The following is a 27,253-nucleotide window of genomic DNA, read 5'->3' as shown; positions in this document are numbered from 1 at the left end:
AAGATTATGGTGTTTACTTTAGGGAGGACAATACCATAGGGTAGTGATGTTTTTCGATTGTTTTTGAAGATTCCTTTAAAATCACTCATACTGCTAATACTGGTTCCCTCCTTCCTTCCTTCCCACCGCCCATAGGAAGGAAGAGCTCCTGGCTAGTTTTCCCTGGGAACTCAGACTCTTTTGTGAAATATTTAAGAGGTCTGGTAATATGATCAGGTAATTTTTATCTGAACGAGTACAAGAGACTTCGGGACTGCATTTCAAGCTGCATCAGAACTCTTGGGAGCATGGATCTATAAATGGTCTAGTAAGAGTTTTGTGGTCAGAAAATTCCATTGATGCAGTACTTACTCTAAGTACTAGATAAAATAAAACCGCACCTTTGTCTCAGGGGTCAAGGATTTGCCTCCTCTTGCCTCCAATTGCTCTCTCTTATACACACACACATACACACTCTCTCTCTCTCTCTCTGTGCCTGTCTGTCTGTCTGTCTGTCTCCAGCAACCAGGGCATCAGTGCAGTCAACCACACCCCCCGGGTCTGCGACCACCCGGGAGCCGCCAGCAGGGGGAGGCAGAGGCCGCGGAAGCGGGAGGCGCCTGGCGGGGGCAGGGGTCCCTCGGGGAGGGGTCGCCGTAGGTCCGGGGGCCAAGGCTCGGGCCCTGCCTGGGGAAGGAAGTGCGAGATTTCTCGGTCCTAGGCACGCCCTGCTTCCTGCTGGGGCCGCTGTACTGTCTCCCGCTTCCCACCCGCGCGCCCGCGGTGCCGACTGCTGAGGCCCCCTTCCCGGCGCGGACCCCCCTCCTTCCCGGCGCGGACCCCCCCTTCCCGGCGCGGACCCCCCCCTTCCCGGCGCGGACCCCCTCCTTCCCGGCGCGGACCCCCTCCTTCCCGGCGCGGACCCCCTCCTTCCCGGCGCGGACCCCCTCCTTCCCGGCGCGGACCCCCCCCTTCCCGGCGCGGACCCCCCCTTCCCGGCGCGGACCCCCCCTTCCCGGCGCGGACCCCCCCTTCCCGGCGCGGACCCCCCCTTCCCGGCGCGGACCCCTCCTTCCCGGCGCGGACCCCCTCCTTCCCGGCGCGGACCCCCTCCTTCCCGGCGCGGACCCCTCCTTCCCGGCGCGGACCCCCTCCTTCCCGGCGCGGACCCCCCCCTTCCCGGCGCGGACCCCCTCCTTCCCGGCGCGGACCCCTCCTTCCCGGCGCGGCCGGCGGGGTCGTTCGGCGGCTCTGGAAGGGGAGGAAGGGCATCGAGCCACTCAGAGAGGGGGGACAGGACGGCAGTCTCCCCAACCCAGCCGCTGTCCTTTGGTTTGGAAAACGGACTTGTGACCAGGTACCTGGGAAGAGCCCCGCGTGCCCAGGCTTTTGGACAGACTCCTGGCTTCCCTCCCTCGCCGTCCTACCCTCATGGAAACGCCCTGGTCGCTGCTGGCTGCAAGAAACGAGGCACTCTGGCAGGAGTTTGACTTCCTCAGTCTCTTTGGGGTAAAAGGCAGGAAACCCAAATTTCTGCTGATTTTTGCAGAAACCTATGTGGTAGTCATAACAGCCTTTTGGGTCTCTCTGAACTCTTCACCTCTTAGGTTATTTGTTATCCAAGTGCTCAGAAAAATGAAATACTTAAAGCATTCCCAAGATAACATTTTCACAAGCATTTTCTCCCTATCAGCTTCCCCAAGTGAAAAGCCTTTTTCCGTGTTTGTGTGTGAATGTGTTTCCCTGGCGAAAACCACTTAGTTTTAACATAGCTCAATTTATCAATTTTTTTTCTTTATGGTTGTTGCTTTTTGTGTCCTGTTTAAGAAATCTTTGCCTACTCTCAGACCACAGAGATGTTATTCTATGTTTTCTTCTAAAAGCTTATTTTTCTTTTTAAGAAGGACTATTTATTTTTTGGGCAGTTTTCAGTTCACAGCAAAACTCAGAGGAAGGAACAGAGATTTCCCAAACACCCCCCTCCCCCCCACACACAGAATCCTCACTGGCGACACCCCCACAGAGTGGCCCATTGACAAATAATCACCTCAAGTTTATGGTTTACAATAGGGTTCACTCTTGGTGTTGTACATTCTATGTATTTTGACAAATGTACAATGACCTGTGTCAATGTTATAGTATCTATCATACAGCAAAGTTTCACTGCACTGAAAACTGTGCTCCAAATTGTTTTACTTTTTAAATAAATAATAGATATGAAATCCACCTGGAACTGATTCTTAATGTATAATGTGAAGTAATCAATTTCATTATTTATTTATTTTTAAATTTAATGAAAGCTGCGTCCCTTTTGTCATTTAGTTCAAGGAAACTTTTGATTTCCATCTTAATTTCATTCTTGATTCAGTCATTATTCAGCAGCAGGTTGTTTAATTTCCATGACTTTGTGTAGAATTGAGTATTTTCTTGTGATTGATACCTGGTTTTATTCCATGTGGTCTGAGAAGATCCATGGTATGATTTCAACTTTTTTGAATTTGCTGGGACTTGTTTTGTGGCCTAAGATATAATCAATCTCAGGCAATGTCCCATGTCCTGATGAGAAGAATTTATATTCAGTAGTTTTGGGGTAGAATGTTCTGTAAATGTCTGTTAAATCCATTTGTTCTAAAGTCTTGTTTAAGTACATTGTTTCTTTATTCATTTTCTGCTTGGATGATCTGTCCATTTCTGTCAGTGGTGTGTTGAAGTCCCCAGTTGTTAAAATGGTACTCTTTAAAATCCTTTGCTTAGATCTTGCAGAATCTGCTTTATAAATCTGGGAGCTCCTGTGTTAAGTATACACACACACACATATATATATATATATATATATATATGTATATATGTGTTTAGGATTGTGGTCTTCTTGTAGAATTGCTCCGTTTACCATTATGTAATGCCTGTCTTTGTCTTTTTTTTTAATTTAAAGTCTATTTTATCTGATATGAGAATGGCTACACTTGTTTGCTTTTGATTTTAATGTGCGTGGAATATATTTTTCCATTCCTTTACCTTGGGTCTGTGTGTGTTCCTGTGGGTCAGATGTGTTTCCTAGAGACAACAGATACTTGCATTGTGTTGTTTCCATCCATTCAGCCAGTCTAAGTCTTTGAAGTGGGGCATTCAGACTTTTCACATTGAGTGTTAGTATTGAAATGTGGGATGCTGTTCTGTTCATCATGTTGGATGGTACCTTATTGTTTCAGTTTCCCTCTTGTGCTATTGTTTTATAAGAGCCGTGACCTTTAGCTTTTGGGTGTTTTTACACTGGTTGGTATCTATTGTGCAGTTCCATGTATGATTCACTTTTGAGCATTTTCTGTAGGGCAGGTCTCACTAGTGACAAATTCCCTTAATGTTTGCTCGTTTGGAAAAGTCTTTATTTCTCCATGATTTATTAGTTTTGCAGGATATAAAATTCTTGACTGGCGGTTGTTCTGTTTAAGAATACTAAAAATGGGGCTCCAATCCCTTTTGGCTTGTAAGATCTCTTCTGAGAAGTCTGCTGTTAGCCTGATGTGTTTTCCTATGTAGGTTAGTTGCTGCTTTTGTCCTGCAGCTTGTAGAATTTTCTCTTTCATTTTGACTTTGGCCACTTTGATGATTGTATCAGTTTTACTATTTTTCTATATAAGCAACTACTTAACTAAGCCCCAGTGATTGAAAATACTGTCCTTTCCCCACTCCATTCCAACCTCATGTTTTCCATAAATCAGGTGTCTGCATATGTGTAGGGTTGTTTCTGCATACTTTACTGATCAATCTTTCTATTCCTATATTAATATCACACTGTCTTAATTATGATTACTTCATAACTGGTATTGATAGCTGGTAAATTAGGTTTTTCTTATTCCTTGTTCTTTTTCAAAAATTATCTTTGCTTTTTCTTGGCCAAAGCACTCAAATTTGATTCCTAGATTAAAATTATCTTTTCCTTTTCAATTTTTAAATTTTTTTATAGCCCATCAAGCTAAGAACCTTCACAAGTTTTATTGGCACTATTCCTTATGGTTTCCTTAAGGAATTGCAACCCAATAATATAAATTAAGTTCTAAAATAATTCAGTAGATCTGTCAGGTAAAAAGCTGTCTACGACCCTGTTAATCAGTGAGCCAGGTGTCTGCCCTACCGAGGCCAGAGAAACAATTCCTTCTCTTTTCCCCTTTGCCTTTCCAAATTCCAACTGTCTGTTAAGGGCTGCTCCATATCCTGCATATTCCCACCTTGATTATGTAACTCTCCTCAGACTTCTCCAGCTATGGTGGCGCAGATATGATTGAGGACACACTGCTACTTTACTCTAAGAAAAAGACCCGAATGCCTCCTGGCCCCCCAGGACCTGCACCTTCCGGGCTGGCCTCCTTTCTTCAGTGTTATCACCTGCCTCCCCTCCCAGGTGGGCACCAGGCGCTCAGGCTGCCTTCAGTTCCTCGCAGGACCCTGCTCTTATTACTCAGGTCAGAGACTTCCTGCGTGGGGTTGGATCTTCCTGCCTGGCAGGTTCTTCTCTTCCTGCTCCCACCACCTCCCTCTTATTGATTAATGCCAGGTAACCCTCAAGCCTCCTGTCTGGGCCTCTCTCACCCCCAGACTAAATCACTTCCCTCTGTGGTATGTTCCCTGTACCCCCTTCATAGCATGTGTCACAGCTCACGATTAGAAACCTGTTTGAATATTTGATTGACATCGGACTCTTCCACCAGATTGTAAACTCAAATAGGGCAGGGGCCATGACTGTTCTGCTCGATTTCCAATACCTAACCTTGGTTTGTCATATAGTAAGTGAGTGCTGTGTAATTATTTTATGAAGGAATGCTTGCATGAATGACACATTTTAGCCTAGTGGCATATGTTACTGTCCATAGTACCATGCATGTAGGTGCTCCATAAATATCTTTCTGATTCATCCCACCTTGCTCTGTAGAAAACTTTAATAAAGAATTCCATATAGTTTATAGGAGTAGCTTGTCACACTCTGAAATAATGTGCATGGCCGTTGTAGGTACTCAGCAGATTCTCAATTCCCTGCACCTGATATGAGAGGGGTGGTGGTGGTTATAATGGGCATCACTCAAATATGACTTGGAAGTGGCCTACACCTGCTGATACCTGCCTTGCCTTCTGTACCTCAAATCTACCTAACTTGCTTCCGATTTGGTTATGGTGCATGGGGAATAGCATGGCTCAGCGGGGTCCGCAACAAGCTGGAAACTCAGGGGCTGTGACTTTCCATTGCCAGGATTCACATAACGTCAACTTGTTTGGTAGCAAAGCAGGGCAGCCAGGCTGGCTTCATTAGCAGTTGGCATAGATGAGTGAGGTCTAACATCTGGTCCTTCATGGAAAATTCCTGTAGTAAGAGAGCTAGAAAAAAGACTATCATTTTATTATTAAAAGGACCAGAATTAGCTCTGTGTTCCATATACTCATCATTGATGAATGATCATACTGTCTTTACAGTCTCAAGAAATCAGAGGGGAAGGTATGAAATGTGTTGCGTGGTGGCCATTGGCAGCCCTGTCTATTAGAGAGCGTGCGGGGGTGGGGGGGGTGGGGGGGGTGGGGGGTGGAGTCCAGCCCTGATAGGGACTTCTCTTATTTGCATATTTAGTGACTCAGTATAGAGAGTTGAGGGATAGAGACGCTGTTTATGATAAAACCTCTATCACCCTATCTGTGTGATCTAGGGAAAATCACTAACTGGATTCTGTCTCGAAATGGAACACTAACTGACCTTTTCCAAAACCCACCACAGTGGAATATAATAGGGGTAATGTAATAGAGGTAAATGGCACTTAGGTTCTTTGGGGTGGGGGGGAAGTAATGCAAATTTTTATCAGGAGGCTCTTCCTATGATTGTTAGATTCATAATTTTAGTGGCTACATAGAATAAATTAAGAACAATTGTTAATCATATTGCAGTTGAGTTCCTTAGGCACCTTCCACCAGAGGAGGTGAGAATGGGATGTGGAACAGAAGGTTCCTGGGGAGCTGCAGAGCTCACTGTGGTCTGTGGAAGGCTGGGCGCTGTAGGGTGGGCTGGTGGTCACCAAGAAGCAGGGCCATATGGATGCCTGGAGGTGGGGGAAGGCGAGTAATGATTCAAGGTGCGAAGACATTGAAGACAAATTTAGTTACACCACATTCTTGACTTCAGTGTATTTATACTGGGCGTTTACAAGTTTAAAGCTAATTAAATCAATTCTTCATCTTTTGTGAAATACAAAATTGATGTTGTAAATGCTAATTAGTCTGGAAGACGTTTGCATCATTTAAAACTAGGCAATAGGCCACCTACGATGTGATTCATTGAAGTAAATTAGATGCATATAAGTCAATTGTGTGCCTCTGAGGATTTCTGTGGCTGGGTCTGTCTTCTGCCTTCTGTCAGTTGTAGTGTGCATCTAGAGTCTCCACCAGGATTTTCTCAAATACCTTGTCCTTTCAAGTGAACACCATAGGAGCTCCAGTAAGTATGATCCTGGACAGGGACGAACAGCTGAACGCCTGCACTGCTGGAGAGAAGAGGTTGGGTGGTTCATTCCTCCTAAATAGCTGGGTTCTCACCTCTTGATCTGACCTGCCCAGCCACTGCTGATTGGGTCAGAATAAGCCACAGGCATTCAAGCTATGGCTGGCCTAGGAAGTGGCCTGGCAAAAAATGGTGCTTTACTGGGGCAATGGTGGTATTCTGGGTCTACTGGGCACTCTTTCAGGAATTTCAGCAGCTGGTATGTCCTGGGACCTTGGCTGGAATGCCTTCAGAGAGAAGGCAGTGTACAAGCCCTGAGGCACTACATGTCATGAATAAGCAGAAACAAGAGTAAGTAAATGCCATGAAGTCAGGAAGACTCCAGAAGAAATGGGAGAAGTGGTTAGTTGGTAGTAGCTGACGGAGAGTTGGGGCCCTTGCATGGCAGAGAATAACCTAGGCGATGCAATACCTAGAGCTATACTGAATTTTTCTGATTTCCGGATTGTAGTGGAGGGCTTAGCTACATAGTTCCATGACACTTGGCTGTGACATTCGCATCCCATATCATGCCCCACCCCCAATAGCAACATCACAGGAGAACTTGCGTGACAAACAGCCTAACACGAGCATGTATCTGTGGTTTGTATAACTTTTTGTCTTGCTTTTATTGTCCGTTAAGTGCTCTGGGTGGCTTTTCCTTCATTTTCATTCCTCTCTTTATCTGCTGCACTGCAGGAGGACCCAGAGCATAGTGATAATGAGGACAATGAGGGTCAAACTCACAGGGAACCCTGGTTAAACCACCTTGCCAGTCACCAGAGTGCCCTCCAGACAGCCTGGCACATGCTGTCTTTGACTTTGTAATCAATTTATCTTCATAATGGATGGATGAGGACATGACAATTTAGCTCAGATATTAGACTGCAGCTAAATTTGGAGTAGATTTTTTTTTCCCTCTATTATTACAGAATCAAAGAATGAGCTTACTCTTACCCCTAGATTCTTTCTTCCTCCATCCAAAGACAGAAAAACAGGGACATTTTAGAATTAACACACATCTAGTTTGGCTAAGACACTCTTTCTAAGAGCAAGCAGAAACCCACACACGCATGCCGTACGGTGATAGTAGACAGAGCTCCCTGAGTTTCAGATTTGATCCACTGAGAGTACATACTGTACTCTCCCTCTTCAATGTAGCCTTGGCCCTTGCATGAAAGTAATTTTAAAAATCTTTAACTGCTTCTTTGTTTTAGCATTAGAATCTCCCTGAGTTTTTAGTAGGGCATATATATGACTGCCCCGCTTACGACTATATTTCCTAGCCTTCCTCGTACCAGGTGTGGTCCTGTGACTAGGTTTCCCCCAAAAGAATATGAGCAAGGTAATGTTTGCAACTTCTATGACAATTCTTTGAAAGGAAATGGCTTGCCCTTCCTTTTCTCTTTTTCTGTCTTTCAGCCCCGGGTGGGATATTGGTTAACTAGTGTCACTTGTGCAGATGAGAGTACTATTGCAGGAAGCGGTGGAGCAGTAAGTCTGAAGGAAGCGGCGTCCTCAGATAACCTGTGGAGCAGAGCCACCTCCACCCTGCCAGCCGGCTCACTGTTACTAATACATGAGAGGGTGATAAATATCTCTGCCTGTGTGAGCTGTCCTAATTTTGAGCTTCTCTGTTACAGCAGTTTACTCTGTTCCTCGACTAACACACGGCGATGGACGATTATGAAGCCCTTACTGTGTGTCAGGAGACACACTGAGTGCTGCTTACATGTTATGTCACTTAATTCTCTAGCACCTTCCTGAATAGGTACCCTGCCCATCCTATGGATATGCAAACAGGCTTGGAGAGGCGAGGTACCTTGCCCAAGATTGCGTGGCTGCAAGTGGCAGAAAGGACTTGAAAGCTCTGAAGTGCTTCAGAACACACATGCATAATAGCTGTGCTCTAGTGTCTCTTAGTATTACTGTTCATTACTGTGCACTGATTTCCTACAGAGAGTGTTCAAAGTATTCTTCTCTGCCACTTTAAAGTTCCAGTCTGTCTCATGTCATGCCTCTGGACTCATTCTCTGCTCGGTTTGATGTAGATTGTTCATTTTATCCTGCTTTAAAAAAAATATTTTTCTTTGTTCTGAATGGGTTTATCTTGCTTTATTCACTAGATTCTAAATCCCTCAGTGGATGGACAAAAATGCTAAATAAATTACACTTATATGTCTAAAGGGTTAAGAGCTGTCTGGTCTTCCAGAGTGACTCGATATTCTTGTATGTGCTGTTTTTCTCATAGATGTATAAATTCTGTTGTTAATGAATCAACTCTGGTGAACCCCTTCCCTCCAATTTTAAGTACATTTTCATGGTGGCAACATATTTGAAGAGAGAAAATATGTGAATGATGATTTCGAATAAGGAATGATGCCTGTTCTGTTTATCACTATAAATATTAATATAAGCAGGTAGAATTCAATGTTTGTCAAGATTGCATTTGAGTCAAATGTTACCATGTCACTCTAGCATGCATGAGTTCATATTAAGTTTTCTGCATAATAAAAGAAAGTCCAAAGTAGGGTTGCCTTAAATGAAATACATTATATTTTTCTAACATGAAAGAGGCCTGGAGGGGATAGCTGAGAACTGACATGACGGCTTCTTCGTCATTGGGATCCCAGGTTCCCGCCAACTTTTTCTTCCAAAATCCTTGAAAATGGTTTCTATTCTAAAGGTTCCTTCGGGGCTAGAGAGAGCCCTGGAATGACAACCACCAGGTCAGAGTTGCAGCCGATTGGATGAGAAGAGGGCAAAAGGCCTTTATCTGACCTTTCCCTTTTAAGTACTTTTTCCAGAATTTTCACTAAATGAACTTCCGCTTCCACCTCATTGGTCAGAACTTAGTTGTACCTAATTTCATAGCTACTCAAATAAAATTAAGATTTTGCTTTAACTAAGGAAGAAAGGGAAGTATAAGTGTCGGGTAGACTGCCCTGCCTTCTAATTAGAAAATTCCTACCAGTCAAGATCAGGGCTTGGCAAACTGGCCCACAGGCCAAATCTAGCTTTCAGTCTGTTTTTTGTAAATAAAGTTTTATTGGAGCAAAGCCATGCACATTCATCTACGGCCGATTTCGTGCTACAACAGCAGAGTTGAGTAGTTGTCCCAGAGCTCATATGGCCCACAAGCCTAGAATATCTATTATCTGGTCCTTTATAGGAAAATTTCCGCACCCCTGTCATAGGTCACAGGGGACAGCTCTGACGAATGGCTTCATTGGCTGTAGTGCATGACAGGAGCAGAGTTGAGCTCGGTATGAATTCGATGATCATCCGTTCTCCAGCCCCAGTGAGGTTATATTAATATATGCTAGGCATGTATTTGGCTGCAAGTAACATTAAATCTGACTAATGATGGGCTAAATAAAAAGAAATTATTTTCATCACATACATAAAAGCCCAAAAGTACATGGTCCAGGACTGTGCAAATGCTGAGTGTTGCCTTCAAGGCTGGGCTTTTTCTTTCAACCCAGCTGTGCTCAGAATGTTGGCTTTCATCTCTTTGCTCTTTGTAAGATGCGGCAGCAACTGAAGGCGTGTGTCCGCATGCCATACAGGAAGAAGGGGAAGGTGCAGAAGGGCAGGAGTCTGTCCCTTTCTAAAACTTTCTTAGTGGTCTCATTGGCCAGGACTGTCTTGCGACCGCCGCCGACAGCCCAGGAGTCTGGGGTGGTGAGCATGTGACATTGGGCACATTACCAGGGCAGACAAAATGGAGATTCTGTTAGAGACAAACAAGGGGAGGCAGCGATACACTGGTCCTCCATATCTGCCCTTCCACGTCCGAGGGTTCCACCAACCATGGATTGAAAATATTCAGGAAAAACCTTAATAAGAAGTAACAATACAACAGTAAAAAATAATACAACTTTTAAAAACAATTACATAGCATTGACATTGCATTAGGTATTATAAGCAATCTAGAGATGATTTAATGTAGACAGGAGGATATGTGTAGTTAAATGCAAATACTACAGCATAGGACTTGGGCATCCGTGGCTTTTGGTATCCATGGGGCGTCCTGGGACCAGTCTCCGTGGATACGCAGGACACCGGTGTGTGTCTACTGGGCTTCTCATAGCTAACTGGGCCAATCTAGCGTGTTCTTACAATCTCACCCTTCCCTCCCATCTTTCTTCCCTGCTCCTCCGTGTCATACTTCCTGAAATTAATTTCTCTTCTTCTCCTTTCATATTTTTGGTTAGGTGAGAAACCTGGAAATGAGCCCGAAGAGGTGAAACTGCAGAATGCCAGCAAACAGATTGTGCAGCGTGCCATCCTGCAAGCTGTGCGGCAAGTGTCCCGAGAGAGTCGGTGCGGGGAGGAGAGAACCAGCGACAACCCGGGCAGCTTCCAGCTGGGCGTGGGGGAGTTAACTAAGAAACATGAAAAGAAATAACACGGTGGATTTGGCTCTTGTCGTGTGCTTGGTTTCCAGCCTTCCTCTTAGCATAGGATGCGTCGCCAAAATGTTGCCAATAAAGCAAACCAAAGTGTCATTGGCACCTAGCAGTAGAATGAATTCGCGCTAGCCCCTGGCTGAGGAGCACTGTCTTGAAAAAGTGCATTAGATGATTCTGTTCGTGTTTATGCAGTGCTTCTGAAACACAGGGGGCCAGACATGACACTGTCATTGCAAAAGTAGTTTTGCAGCCCAGTTTATTTTTAAAGTTCTTAAAAAAAAAAATTCTAAGTCTTGTTTATTTACTTCTGCCTTTTATGCATTCATTCTGTGAATTTAACCAGCAGAGTTTTTTTTGTTTTTGTTTCTTTTGCTGAAATACTGAGTACAGTACTGTGTTCTTTATAATATTTTAAAAAGACATGCTGGAAGGTGAGGGAATGGAGTCTTAGTCACCTTCAAATAGGGGACTTGAAGGCTTTTATGAAGTGGGTTCAGATCCAAGATTAAATTAAGCAAAGCCAGATTCTAAGGCTGTCCTTCAGGATCTTACCAAGGCATATTTTTCTATTACTTTTAAAAAGGGAGGAGTTTAGGCTTCTCAAGAACTCAATCTTTCAGTCACAGTTCTCTGAATTATTTGATAATTAGTATTTACACTTTGGTAATATTATGGATTTCTTTTACCATCTCAAGACTAAATAAAATGAGATAAGTGACTCTATATGCATGAGTTGCCAAACACTCAATTCTTTAGCAGCCCCATGAAGAACAATTAAAATTGCAGATTCTTTAAACTGCTGCCTATGCTGGAGAGACTTACACTTGGGTAGGATTACGGGGTGCAGCAACATCCTTGGAAGGAATTCTGGGGCCTTAAATATGCTGTGTCATCATCAGGCTATGCATTTGCACTAGTACCTTATTAGCTTTTCCCGTTCATAAATTAGAATTTTTTTGAGATTATAAAGACCGTACAGGTTAGGAATGAATTGACACTTAAAGTGGGAAAAACATTTTTTCAACTCTCTGAAGCATGAAAATACAGTAGGAACAATAAAGTGACAGTTGTGAATGCAGTTACAGACATATGTATGCACGTGCAGAAATAAAGCCATCTCTATAGCAACGGGATGACTTCCTGCTTCACTCCTGTGCAGATAATGCACATCTTTCTGAAGTCTCTAGAGTCCCACTTCCTGGACTTCACAAAAGTTAGTGAGTTGGTGGTGCTAGTGGGACAGAGGAAGAATCTGACCCTGCTTAAAAACTTTTTAGTTCCAGAGTATCAATGTCTACATTGGATTATTCTTTTTAAAGCAAAGTACTAGCATATAAAGTGTGACTGATATTAAGATAGACTTCTAAAATTCCAATAGGTTACAGTTTCCAGAATGGATACTTGGAAATTAGCTGATGAATGAAAAAATCTCATATCAACTTGGTTAGACTACTTCCCACAGTGTACAGGTGGAGTAAATTCACAAGGAGAATGGGTGGGGAGGAGGCAGAGAGGCTTAATTTTTAAATTATTGTTTACGTATAAATATTTTTTAGCAAATCTCATGCGAACTGAAGAATGAGTTTAAGTTGTATAACTGATGTGATATAATGGCACAGTATGAATTGTACAGAATGAAGGTATCCAGGGAAATTATTCAGGAGTACTCACAAATAAGAAAATAAGCCCAATACTTGTAGTTTGCGGGTGACCTGGCACTATGCCTACTATGATGTCTGGATATAACCAGCCTTGGTTTTGCTGTCATGTGGCACAGACACAAAAACATGCTGTCTTTCTTCTCTGGTGTGTCTGTGCTAATGAACTGGGGGTCTTTGGAACATCTTATTAACCTCTGTATCTAAATGTTATTTATAAATAAAACATATCCAGCTTTGAAATATGTTGTCATGTTAAGCAAATGGCTCATTTTGCTTGCAGGTTGGCTCATTTAGTATGTGGCTTTTACCTTTCTATGGCACCACAAGGCTGTTTGCAAACCCCTAGATATCATGACAAGGAGAAGTGCTTCTTTAATTGTCCTTTCAGTGTGCCTGTCTGAGGAAAGCCATGGGGTGGTGGGTAGTCAGGCTGGAAGGGGAAAGGGCATATGCTAAGAAGTGACCTTTTGATATTAGGAAATAAAGGCAAGTGGGTCTGTAAGGTCAAGTGTCTGTCATAATCTTTCTGAGACAGAAAGCCTACAGCAAGGAACACAGATATTGCTAAATTCTTGGAAGGACAAAAGGAAGTTAAGCAACCCCTGCACTCAATAGGTGGGTGCCATATTGGGCTAAGAAAGCTCAGTCGTAAAAATAAATGCATCAGTTGAACTCTCACTTAGATCTTTCTAAGTATAAAGATAAAGTTACCAAGTATTAAAAGGGGCCCATAGAACTTCATTTGGTATAGGATTAAGGTGGGGTTCTGCTTGATTATTGTCATAAACTGGCACACAACTTTTATTAATAGCTTCAGGAACAAGTGGGAACATTTATTTAATGTCCTTTATTTTCCTGATTCACTAGATAACATGGACTTCCTATCTCGTGTATCAGCTGTGTATCTTTTGCTTTGCTTGCCCTTGGGGTGAAACTAAAGAAAGAAATCTCTTTATGTCCCTTTATTTTGCTATTAACATCTATCCAGTGCAAACAGTATGGTAAATTGATACAAAATGACTAACTGGTTCCTGGGCTTTGTTTCTCTCTTTCTTTTCTTTTTCTTTTTCTTTTTTAGTGGCTTAATCTTCCCTTAAAAGGTAAGATTTCAGGTTCCAAAGAAATAAACCAATCATTTAAAAATAATCACTGGCCGAGCGTGGTGGCTCACGCCTGTAATCCTAGCACTCTGGGAGGCCAAGTTGGGTGGATAGTCAAGGCCAGGAATTCGAAACCAGCCTGAGCAAGAGTGAGACCCCATCTCTACTAAAAAATAGAAAGAAATTAATTGGTCAACTAAAAATATATAGAAAATATTAGCTGGGCATGGTGGTGCATGCCTGTAGTCCCAGCTACTCTGGAGGCTGAGGCAGGAGGATCGCTTGAGCCCAGGAGTTTGAGGTTGCTGTGAGCTAGGCTGATGCCATGGCACTCACTCTAGCCTGGGCAACAGAGTGAGATTCTGTCTCAAATAAATAAATAAATAAAAATAAAAATAACCACTGAGTTTATGCCCTTTGGGGACAAGTAACTGGCCATTTTCAAGGCTGTTTTAAAGTTTCTTTGAAAAAACGGTACAAAAAAGAGGAACCTTTTAATTTATTGGCTGTAATAGCTAGTCTAGTAAAATACACTCGGGAGGAAAATCTCTGAAAAAATGGATAACTGTAACATCCAAATAAATGGAAAGACTAAATGCTTGAGCCCAGTGTGGTGGCACATGACTGTAGTCCCAGTTTCTTGGGAGGCTGAAGTGGGAGGATCACTTGAGCCCAGAAGTTTGAGGCCGCAGTGCTGTGATTGCGCCACTGCATTCCAGCCTGGGCAACACAGTGAGACTTCATCTCTTATGCAAAACAATACCTGAGCAAATTCTTCAGTTCATGTAAGGAGAAAAATTGAAAACGACAATAATAATATCATTCTTGAGTGTGAGAAAGTTTTTGAAATATATTAGTACACATAACCTCATTTATCTCATTGCCACAATCTCAAAATAAAGTGTAATCAGAGAAGGTTTATTATTTTTTAGCAGATAAAGTCACACTGAGGCTCAGGGAGGATAAATACAACCATGTGGAGAAAAGCGAGTACCATTGGGCACAGGAGTACATGAATCACTGATCTCAGACTTTGTGAGCACATGAGTCATCCAGGGAGCTTAAGAATATAAATTCTAGGGATATCAACGTTAAGATGGAAGAATAAAACTTCTTTAAAGAATACCTTTCTGAATAAGAAATTTAACAAAAATAGTAAACGGTCAGCAAAAAAATTTTTTAAAAATCATCAATAGAAAAAGCTCAAATGCCATTGACCTGACAAAGTGGTAGCTCAGGAAAGAAAAAAGGAATTCAGAGGGAACAGAATAGGAGCTCACAATAGAGCATGAGAAGTCTACTCATCTTTCCCTTAGTCTTCAGAAACTCTACTGGTAGGTGCACAAAATCCTGAGCCACGGTGTGAGGAAAGACAAGCAGAGTGGGTGACTTCATCCTCTGTCTTCTGGCTACAGTGTAATGTAAATGACTATTGGGAAGAAGTAGGAGAAGGGACTCCTCTCAGATGAAAGTGGCAACCCTGTCTTACAGGAATGAAAAAGAAAGAAAGAAAAGGGAAGGAAGGGAGGAAAAAAGAAAGGAAGGAAGGAAATACACACACACGTGTGTATCCTCACATCATATTCTAAGAAAATGGATACAAAATACTCAACAGCAATACTTCCAGAATAAAAGAAAAATTCTTGAACTTCTGGGCTGAGAGCAAGTCATTTACAAGGTAAAGTTTCAGGCTGGCATCACATCACTTCATAGCAGCATTCAGTACCCCAAACATGAGGGAGAAAAGACTATCACAGAGCTCTGAAGAAAGGAACGTGTGAGGTTAGGATAATATTCCCAGCCAAGATGTCATGTAAGAATAAAGGCAAGCATAAAAAAAACCTTAAAGGTTATCAGCACTCAAGGTCCCTTTGTGAAAAATGTGCTTGACCGTGAACTTCGGCCAACTAAAACATGAATTAAATTATAGACTTTAGAAATGGAGAGGCTGCGGGGAAAGGGCTGGTTAAGAGCAGTGTGTTCACTTAAAATATAAAGTGGATATTACATAATTGTGAAAATTATGGCTAAAAATAAGTACATAAATTGCTATGTCTTGATGGCATAAAATATAACTAACAAAAATCAGGAGGTGGGCAAGAGAAATGGCATCATGATATGACTTCATCTTTAAGAGAAAAGGGAGTTATATGATCTCCAGTTGAATGGTCTAGTTAATAAACTTCAAGGATGCCAACCCCTTATTAGATTTTATAATTTGTCTTCTTAACCTAAGGGGAATATATTAGAAAACAATATCTTAAAGAAAATCATACAGAAAGAGCTATTTAAAGTTTAACTTTTTTAGTTTCCACGGTTTCTTTTTCTTTCATTAAATTAAAAATTTAGGTAAAATGTCTGTATATTTTTGCTGTGTCCCTTTCCATTGGAATGATCGCTTGACACCATACATGTCCCACAATTCTCTCGGTCTTCCACGGAAGCTGACCGGGAGGACTCATGTTCCAAGTGAAGACCCAGAGTGATTTCCCACTGAGAAAAGTAATTTGGTCTTTAGACTTAGGCCACAGGTCTAAGTAATAAAAGAAGAAAAGAATCGCTTTATTCCTATAGTGCTTTTCTATTTTTAAAGCAAGTTATTATTCTTTTCTTAGCTGATTTCTGCTTAGCCAATTAACAAGTGCTGTGACCACATGCCTGACACTGGTGTCTAGTAATCAACGCTCTTCCACACTGTCGCCTGAATGCTCCACTGATTGAGCTGTGTGTGCAGCCAGTTTTGCTGTCGTCCATCCGTGTGCCTCAGCCTGTGCCATTTCCCTATTCACAGATGGCTTCTGGCTGCAAATGGCTGTCATTTTTGCCTGTGGGCCTGTTCCAGCTATAGCTATGCGTTCAGCCTGCACGAGGGACCAGCCAGAAGTACCAGGAGATACGGCTGCAGGAGAGCCCTTCGGCAATGGTGGATAGGAGATGGTGCCTAAATACCTGACCCTCTCGCCCCTCAGGTGGGCCAACTAGGAAGCACGTGCCACAGTCGCCCAATGGTTGCCACCTGCTGGAGTCTCAGGTGTGCAGGGCCCTTGCCTTCTCTCTCTCATCTCCTCACCTTCCCGTCGGTGATTCTTAGGATGAGCTTCCACACGAGCCACTTTCACTGAAATCCTTGTCTCCGGATCTACTTCTATGGGGACTACACTTAAAAGAGTGGTGTCATGGTGCTTCCTATAAAAGAAAACAGCGGTTACTAATGATTTGTGTCATGTTGCAGGAAAGTTGGACCAGACTTTCTGCAGACACATCTGCCCCAGGAGATATAGGGCAGTAGCTGGCATCCTTCAAAACAAACAGCAAAGTAACAGAATCTGAGTTGGTTAAGGAATCAGACATGTTGTGGATTTTAATTTTATTACAGATATCTTTGTTGTCTTGAGATTGATTTATCTCTGTTCTGTTTTCTAAGTCGGCTAATTTATAACCATAGGATCCACATCAACATCACACGAACAGGCCCTGGAGGCTGCCCCACTGAGGGAAAGTGGAAGAGGGACTGCTGCCAGGCCCTGCAACTCATAAATCTAAAGAACTGAGATTTAACAGCTAGGAAACAAATTTCAAGTCCAATAATTTTGCCTGTGCTTTCCCTGCTAAAACCAAATATTTTTGGGAAGTCTTGGCAAAGAAACATCCCTTTAAATTTACTTATTGTTTTGCTTATGCTTTACAATTAAATGTTGTCCTTTGAAATCAGGAAAAATAAATTCATGTAGCTCTATAACTTGTACATAGTTTTTCAAAAGTTCAAAATTTATGGCAATACATGATAGTTCCAAAAAACGAAATGTTGTTGGAGTCAAGAGCTCACTACTAGGCCGGGTGTGGTGGCTCATGCCTGCAATCCTGCAATCACGCCTGGGAGGCCAAGGCAGGCGGATCGCTCAAAGTCAGGAGTTCGAAACCAGCCTGAGCAAGAGCGACACCCCATCTCTACCAAAAATAGAAAGAAATTAATTGGCCAACTAAAAATATATAGAAAAAATTAGCCTGGCATGGTGGTGCATGCCTGTAGTCTCAGCTACTCAGGAGGCTGAGGCAGGATTGCTTGAGCCTGGGGATTTGAGGTTGCTGTGAGCCAAGCTGATGCCACAGCACTCTAGCTGGGCAACAGAGTGAGACTCTGTCTCAAAATAAAACAAAAAAACCCACAAAAAACAGAAAAACCAAAACACTCTGTGATAGTCCTTCAATAAATGGATTTCAATATATAATTATATCACTAATTTTTATTTCATTTAATATCTCTTTCCATAGCTCGATGGTAGGCTTCATGAAAGCAGGTAATATGCCTTTCTTGATTAACCTGTATCTTAACACAGTCTTCGCAGAAAGCAAGCACCCAGTCACTGCTTGTTGAACACGTGAGTAAATTACCTGCATGACATTAACTAACTTAATTTTTCTGAGCCTTCATTTCTTTTTCTGTAAAACATAAGTTGGCTAAGGTGATCACTAAGCTTCTTTCTAGCTCTAAAATTAGATGATTCTATGGATATTTTTCATATTGAGAGTTTACTTCAGTGTACAGTTTGATGAATTTTTATATACATATACAATCAGGTACACATCACCAGCTTGATATAGAACATTTCTACCACCCTAGCAAGTTTCCTTATGCCCCTGCCAGCTGTTACCTTTCCAGAGCTAAACAATATTGTGACCTAGAAAATCATAGATTAGTTTTGCTTTTTTTTTTGAATTTCACATAAACAGACTCATGCAGCATACATTTTTGGGTTTTTTTTCCCCTCAATATTTTGCCCAAGAGATTTCCTCGTGTTGCTGCAAACAGTGGCAATTTGTCCTTTTTGTTTGCTCTATATTCTGTTGCATAAATATGCCACTCCTTATTTATCCATTCCACTATTGAATATTAGGGTTTCCCTCCCACCAATTTTGGTTATTAAGAATAAAGCTGCTATAAATATTCTTGTACATATCTCTGGGTAGGTACACACCGTTTCCCTTAAGTAACTACCCAGGGGTAGAATTTCTGGGTCATAGTGTATATTTATTTACTTTACTAGATTCTGCCAAAGAGGTTTCCATTGTGGTCGTACTAATTTGTCCCCATATTAGTAATACATAAGAGTTCCAATTGCTTCATATTTTTCAGGCAGGCCCCATCCTTCTAAAGGGACTTTTTTGCCTAAGCGTCATGAGATTACAGGAGATTTCACTCTGCCCTCAAAGTCCTTGTTTTCCCAGCTTCGCACGTGTAGTGAAGGATTTAGCAGGAGTCCTCTGGGAGGGAACTGGCTTCACTTTGGTACTCCAAGTTTCCTACATGTCAATCTCTTCCCTACCTCCACCAAGCTTCTGCCTGGTCATTATCATCATCCCTAAACAATTGTAAATCCAACTAAGGAAGGAGAAGAAGTGAAAGAAGGAAGGGAGAAGAGAGACAGAGGGCTCAAATGAATGCAGAAAAAAGTGAGTTTCCCACTCAGTGTGACAATGCATGTGTGTGTACATGCCCCCCTGTACCAAGCACACATGTGTTTGTGTGTGTTAGGGTGTATTTGCTTTCGAAGTCCAAACACATATGTTTAGGATGAAATTAAGTAAATTCCTTTTGCTCTTGGTTCTAAATGAAAAATAGGCCTATCTTGTAAGAACAATGCACATAAGTATTAAACAGAAATACAGTTGGCCCTTGAACAACATAGGTTTGAACTGTGGGGTCCACTTATGTGCAGGTTTTTTCAACCAAACGAGGATCGAAAACACAGTTTTTGCAAGATTGGAAAACTGTGGGTGCATAGGGCCAACTTTTCGTATACTCAAGTTCCACAAGGCCAACTGTGTGACTTGAGTACATGTGGGTTTTGGTATGTGTGGGGGGCCTGGAACCAGGCCGCTGAGTATACTGAGGGATGACTGGAATTTACATAAAAAGTAGGTATTTAGACTTCACTCTTTTTCAGAGATAGGAGCTCTGTGGCATCTGGACAATTAAAAGTGGTTTTCTTCAGACATGTGACTGTATGATTTCCTGGAAACTTTCCAGCCAAATCTTCAAAGAGAATTCTTTATTTGAATTGAGTGATGAAGTCAGAGTTTTGCTATTGTTTCCGAAAAAACAAACAAAAAAGCCCCATACAACAAAAATACCCTCCCTCATTTTTGTAAAGTCATTTTTCTTTTAGAGTAGCTTAGTATCCTAATTTGTTTCAAATAATTTAATTTTTTATTGAATTTAAAGGTTTATTGAAAATTAGTTTAAGGTGAAATAATATGAAGTATTATAAATCACTCTGGTGTTGACATTTGTTCAAAACTAATTAGATTTGTGACCTGAAGCAAGTAAGTTTAACTTTCTGGTGCCTGTTTTTATTATTTCAGAGAAAAAGGATGATTATACCAATTCTATTTGTTTTTGGTCATGTTGGTATGTGATTGGTATCAGAGGTGGGTATTGTTAAATTAGGCCTTAAATGAATGGAAAGCTGTCTAAGCAAACTCGTCCTAACGTGAGCTGGACAACAATGCCAAGCCCCCTGCCTGGTTTCTTCACCTGGTGATAGAAACAGGATAAGCTTTTTGCCTAGACTTGTAGTAAAAGGTCTGAGATTCTGCTATGCACCTGATTTTTTGTTGTTGTTTCTTAACCCTCCTTTAGTTTTTCTTGCCTTCCTGGATAGGGCTAATCCCAGGCAAGGTCTTCTTATACCATGTGCATGAGAGGGTGGGATTCATCAAAAGGTTGACCCTATCCTATAAACAATTCCAAGAAAATATAATTTTTTCTCTAGTCCAATTATTTATATTTCTTTCCGTAAAAGCTATATCAAATCTCCAAGCTACATCCCTTGGTTAAAGATCTAGTTATATAGATCTCTGAGGATTGCCTTTTGTCATTGACCTACATGGGGAAACTCTTTAGAAGTGGAGGGAAACTGTGTCGAGCTCCCCATAGAGGGAAAAGTATGTCATTAATGTTCTTCAGGGGATTTGTTCATGAAAAGAAGTGTGAATGGACATGCTTAGAAAAGGTCAAAGTACTGCACCATTCATTGGTTGAGAACTTACGATACCAGGAACTGAGTCAAAACTCTCATTTCCAAGATGGTTTTCAGATGTAGGAAAGGAAAGAGAGGGAAGATGTTATTTATGCACATGCTTACAAATAAAGTACAAAATGGTGAAGCAGAGCAGAAACATTTCCATAGAGGGAAAGATATTTCAATAAAATATTTAAGAACCAGAGAAATAGAAGAAAAGAAAAGCCATTGCTTTCTACGTTACTGTTCTTAATTTTTCCCCAGATTTTAAAAATAACACTTTTCAGATATCAAAAATGCTTTGTCAACTGTAATGTTAAATACAAATTATAGGAAGCCATTGTTTTGGACTAAGCTCCTGTACTAGTCTGTAACAGACCAGACTAAAAATCTAAATGGAGTTGCTCGTGTTCACCAAAGTTGCTATCTGACCTTCTGAGAAACCAGGAGAGAGAGATTAATGGCAATTGCCCAATTAGGCCAGTTTCAACAGTTTCAGTGTTCAATCAGCTTGTTAATGAAATTGCCTTTGGGTTGTTTTTTTTTGAGACAGGGTCTTGCTTTGTTGCCTGGGCTGAAATGCCAGGCATCATGGTAGCTTACTGCAACCACAAACTCCCGGAATCAAGCAATCTTCCTGCCTCAGCCTCCTGAGTAGCTGGGACTACAGGTGTGTGCCTCTACCTGGCTAATTTTTAAAATTTTTTGTAGAGGTGAGGTCTTGCTGTGTTGCTCAGGCTAGTCTGGGACTCCTGGCCTTAAGTGATCCTCCTGCCTTGGCCTCCCAAAGGGCTGGGCCCTCTGTTTTAATCCTTGACTGAAGTAACCTGATGTTAACCAGCCAGTTTTTTTTTTTTCTTTTCTGTTTTTCTGTCTCCCTGTCCTTACCTTACAAGGCAAGTAACTTTGAAATGACCAATCCACTATTTGTTCTTTGTTTCTGCTTTCTTTAGTCCTTTCTTTATTTATAAAGGCAACCTTCACGCTTGATTCATTGGAACACTTATTCTATTTTGTGGAATGAAGTGTTGCCCAATTCTAGAATTGCAGTAAAGACAGTTGAGATGTTCAAACCCAATTTGAGCTAGGCATGGTAGCTCACACCTATAATCCCAGCACTTTGGGAGGCCAAGGTGGGAAGATTGCTTGAGCCCATGAGTTCAAGGCTGAAGTGAGCTACGATTGTGCTACTGAATTCCAGCCTGGGTGACAAAGCAAGATCCTGTCTCTAAAATAAATGAATAAAAAAATTTGTTGTAATTTTCTCTTTTAATGATAGCCTTCTTCCTGTCTAGCTCCATCTCCTGCCAACACGCTATGCTCTAGTAGTTCTAAAACACTTGCAGTTTCTCTTTGATTTCACTCCTCTGTATTTGTGACCATACAGTCCCCTCTGCCTACAGCACTTTCCCCAACCTCTCTTATCCTGGAAACTTTTATTCACTTTTAAGAATCAGCTCAGGCATCTTATCTTCCTGGAAGTATTTCTCACGCGTCTACATTTTCATTTATTCAGCCACTTAGACTGTTCTGAACGGTCTCCTGAGGGCCCACAGCTCGTGGGAAGCTCTTCTTAAGATCCACCACACGTTCTTACATTCGTCTGCTGAAGTGCCCATCTCCCTGTTAGGATTTAGCTTGTACATCCTTCCAGGGCAAGTACTATGTCTTAGTGATAATTCTTGTAGTCACACAGTGTAGCACAGTGCCTTATTAAGTATGGTTTGCACTCACCAAATGTAAAATTGAGTTGTACTTTTCAACTTTCCAATGTACATTTTGAGCTGAGCTGCATTTTAGGAATGAGGCACAGAGGAAGGTGAGGGCTCCGTCTTGGTCCGGCCTTTTTTTGCTCTGTATGTATGATGAAACGAGTGAGGGAATTTTATTACCTCTAATCATAATCATCTTTGGCAGCTACTAAGAGGTGTATGACGCCTAAGATTTACATTATCGTAGGGCGGGAATTACTTATGTCAAAGGGTATTCAATAGCAGCCCATGTCTTGAGTCAATGAATCAGAGAACTTTAGGCAAAATGTCAATATTTGTATCTGTTGTAAAGAAAATAATCACTTTTATGTATTGTTACAGTCGAGAGTGACTCAACCCCAATTCTTCAGCTGACACATAGAGAAGTTTAAAGAGATCCTCAGATCTTATAAAAATTCTGTTTCTTTGTATCATCTCCAGTGATGTCAGCCTTCTCTACCTTGCTCATATCTACCCTCATCTCTTTCGCTTCATTACAATTCACCCCTCAAGTATACTGAAAGCATTGCCAAGCCAGAAAGGGAACGTGACTCTTGAGCAGAAGAGGAGCAGTGCTCAGGAGAGAGAGTCCCAGTTGTGATGTATGATAGGCCACTCAGGATAGAAGCCAACCAAAGACTGAATTAAAATGAGTTTGTTGAATCCTTCAGAAAGGATTATATTTACACATCCAAGACCTAAAGACTCCTTTTGATGTCCATGGATGTTTTCCCAAACTTTTGAATGCCCTTGATTTTTTTTCTCTATCTACTTCAGAATTTCTGGTGGTGGTTTAAGTAAAGCATTCCTTAAACCTAAGTAGCATGATAAATCTTCCACTACCAAGAAATGAGCTCAAAGAGATGCTTTGAAGTTTTGGCAAGCAGAGGCATAAATACTCTTAGAAAATAGAATAAACTAAATTTATCTGATGTATTATTATTATTATTATTTTGAAATGCTTTGGCCTACTTATATATATTTCACCCTTCTAACATAGGGTACTACTCTTGTTCCTAGTTTATGCCTTAGTTGTTAGCTTTCTGGTCTCTTCATCTTAAGGGGAGCCAAGGGAAAGCTTCCCTTTTGCCCTCTGAAGGTTTGCTAAAAAATCAACCCACAAAAGGCAGATTAACTGGAGAAAAGACATACAAATTTATTTAAGTTTGTATACACAGAGTGATTATGCCCCCCACCCCTGGGTAATCATAAGATTATATACCATCCTAGCAAAACAGGTTATGGGAAGGAGGAGAAGAGGAATTTTGTTCTCCTTGGTGGGTCTGGATCTTAGCAGATAAAGGGATGAGGGGAGAAGGTCAGAGAGATCTCAAGAATTCTTCAGTTCAGTATGTTAAAGCACCATATTTTGAGCTGTAAGTTTCTGAGCCCCTACAATCTGTTAGGTTTGTATATAATTAATAATAATAATCATAATAATAAATATAACTACAAAAGCCATGAGTGCAGTGACCTCCACTCCCTTGCCTGGCACACATTGGGTGCTTGATATATATTTATTGGGAGTAATGTTACCAAAATGGCAGAGTGGAAACAATTAGTCTTCACTCTCTCCCACAGAAAACCAAAACCGACTGTCCAGTGCCAAGATTAGTCCCATCAATAAGAACTCACATTGAAGCTGTAATAATTTCTGGGGCCACAGAGAAGTGAAAAACTGTAAGAGGAAGGTAGGAGAAACAGACTTCTCTATCTATACATGACATTCTTCCCCCAAACTGCCAGCCGCTGCATGAAAAACTCCCCCATGGAGTCATGGTTTCTACACTGGAAAAAAATGAGATTGAGGCAGATAGCCATCTTCTCCATTATCTTGGGTTTCTACACAGGAAAGCCATTCCTGCATCAATCCATGGGAAGCACTGCAGATGCCTATAGGGAAAGGAACCCTGGAGGGTAGCTGGAGACAGACACTGGAGGCTTGGCTGTGTAGCCCCAGTGTGTGAAATTCAGGGACAGCTCTCCATCCCAAAGAAGATGCCAAATCAGATAGGCAGTTCAGCAGCTGTGCTGTAAGAGGCACTCCATGAGTCCTCTGGACATGAACTCTACACTGGCCTCCCCACACTGCTGGGGAACTCACTCTGGGACCACCCATCCCCATACTGGAGGGGCAAGACTTTGAACTTTTGTAAGAGCTGTGGCAAACCTAGGCTTAGGGTGCCATCTAGTGCCCAAAGGGAAACAGTAATCTAGGGCTAAGAGAATCAACAGGCAAATAGTATAGAATCTCTAAGCACACATACACTAGAAAGAGCAACTCATTCTTGAAGAGGAAAAAAAGAAAAGAAAAAGAAAAGGACCAACCCAGTCAGAAAAGGCTGAAATAACTAATATTGCAAAGTGAAGACATAGACATATATCCATAGGAAACAAGAGCAAACAGGGAACCATGGACAAAGCAAGAAGCCAGTGACAAGCCTCAATGAGATGGAGATATGTGAGCTCTCAGATCAAGAATTCAAAACTGCAGTTTTGAGTAAACTCAGTGAACTTGAAGATAACACAGAAAAGCAATTCAGAAATTTATCAGAGAAGTTTAACAAAGAGATTGAAATTTTAAAAAAAATCCAACAGAAATCCTGGAACGGAGAAATATATTTGTTGAACTAAAAAATGCACCAGACAGTCTCAACAGCAGAATTGATCAAGCAGAAGAAATAATTAGTGAGCTTCAAGGCAGACTATTTGAAAATACACAGTCAGAGGAGAAAAAAATGAAAAGGAATAAAAAACATCTATGAGTTCTAGAAAATAACCTCAAAAGAACAAATATAAGAGTCATTGGTCTTAAAAAGGGAGTTGAGAAAGAACAAGGGGTAGAAATCTTATTCAAAGAAATAAGAACAAAAAACTTTCCAAAATTTATATTTTATCATAGGGAAATATATAAATATCCAGGAATAGGAAAGTCAAAGTTCACCAAAGAGATTTACCCCAAATAAGACTATCCCAAGGCACGTAATAATTAAAAAGAAGAAAAGAAGGTGGGAGGGGGGCAGGTATATACATACATAATGAGTGAGATGTGCACCATCTGGGGGGATGGTCATGCTGGAAACTCAGACTTGTGGGGGGAGGGGGGAAAGGGTATTTATTGAAACCTTAAAATTTGTACCCACATAATATGCCAAAATAAAAAATAAATAAAAAGAAGAAAAGAGAAGATCCTAGAAGCAATAAGAGAAAGGAAGTAAATAACATATAAAGGAATACTGGATTGTCTGGTAACCAGCTTCTCAGCAGAAACCATATAGGCCAGAAGGGAGTGCAATAAAATATTCAAAGTGCTGAAGGAATAAAACCCTGCTAACCAAGAACACTGCCCTCAGCAAAGTTATCCTTCAACCATAAAGAAGAGATTGATTTTCCCAGATAAAATCTGAGGGAATTCATCACCACCAGACTTGCCTTACAAGAAATGCTAAAGGCAGTGAAAAAGATAGAAAAGAAAGAAAAAGATACTAATGTGCAACAAGAAAATCTTCTAAAGGCATAAAACTTACCAGTAAAAGTAAGTACACAGACAAATTCAGAATACTCTAATACTGTAACTGTGGTTTATAAATCACTCATTTCTCTCATATGAAGACTAAAATACAAATATATCAAAAATATTAGCTACAACAATTTGTTAAGCAGTAGACAATATCAAAACAGGTACATCGAGACAGCAAAAAGACAGAATGTAAAGGTCATGGAGTTAAAGTGTAAAGCTTATTATTTTTTTCTTTTTTCTTTCTTGGTTTGTTCATTTGTAATCATATTTAAGTTGTCTTGTGGGCCAGGTGTGGTGGTTCACACCTGTAATCCTAGCACTCTGGGAGGCTGAGGCGGGAGGATCACTTCAAGTCAGGAGTTTGAGACCGGCCTGAGCAAGAGCGAGACCCTATCTCTACTAAAAGTAGAAAAAATTAGCCAGGCGTGGTGGTGTGTGCCTGTAGTCCCAGTTACTTGGGAGGCTGAGGCAGGAGGATCACCTGAACCCAAGAGTTTGTGGTTGCTGTGAGCTAGGCTGATGCCACGGTACTCTAGCCCTGGCAACAGAGTGAGACTCTATCTCACAAACAAACAAACAAACAAAAAAAAAGGAAAAAAAACCAAGCTAATTTAAGTTGTTCAAAATAACTGGCTATAACTATTAATATAAGATCTTTTTTGTAAGCCTCATGGCAACCACAAAGCAAAAATCTATAATACATATGTTAATATAACAAACAAGGAATTATAATCTGTCATAGAATTAGGGTTTAAAAAAGAAGCAAGGGATTAAAACACACTAGTAGAGAAAATCACTTAACCACAAAGTAGCTGAATGGATTTTTTAATAAAAGACTCAATCCTATGCAGCCTACAAGAAACTCACTACAAACATAGAGCGAACATGCAGGGATGGAGAAAGATATTCCACACAACTGGGAACCAAAAAAGGAGCAAGAGTAGCTGCTGGTAGGAATGTAAATTAGTAAAATCATTGTGGAAAATAGTATGAAGTTTCCTCAAAAAACTAAAAGTAGACCTACCATATGATCCAGTAATCCCACTGCTAGTTATATATCCAAAAGAAAGGAAATCATCACATCATAGAGATATCTGTACTCCCATGTTTATTTCAGCACAGTTCAACCTAAGTGTCCATCAACAGATAAATGAATGAAGAAAATTTGGTATATGTACACACATGGAATATTACTCAGCCATAAAAATAACAAAATCTTGTGATTTGCAGCAATATGGATGGAACTGGAGGACATTATACTAAGTGAACTAAGCCACTCACAGAAAGACAA

General features: G+C 41.2%; 1 protein-coding gene across 1 annotated transcript in view; it reads left to right on the top strand.

The window, feature by feature from the left end:
* The window catches only part of AKAIN1 (A-kinase anchor inhibitor 1), a 58,797-nt gene extending 46,001 nt beyond the window's left edge, over positions 1 to 12,796 (top strand). The window contains exon 3 of the mRNA XM_012746222.2: positions 10,711 to 12,796. Coding sequence (XP_012601676.2) covers positions 10,711 to 10,904 — 194 coding nt within the window. The 3' untranslated portion in view covers positions 10,905 to 12,796. The remainder of the gene's footprint in view (positions 1 to 10,710) is intronic.
* The last annotated feature ends 14,457 nt before the right edge of the window (positions 12,797 to 27,253 follow it).

Source organism: Microcebus murinus, chromosome 17 (assembly GCF_040939455.1).
Source record: "Microcebus murinus isolate Inina chromosome 17, M.murinus_Inina_mat1.0, whole genome shotgun sequence".
Classification (NCBI taxonomy): domain Eukaryota; kingdom Metazoa; phylum Chordata; class Mammalia; order Primates; family Cheirogaleidae; genus Microcebus; species Microcebus murinus.
The sequence above is the reverse complement of the archived record's forward strand: the minus strand, read 5'-3'. Positions and strand labels throughout refer to the sequence as shown.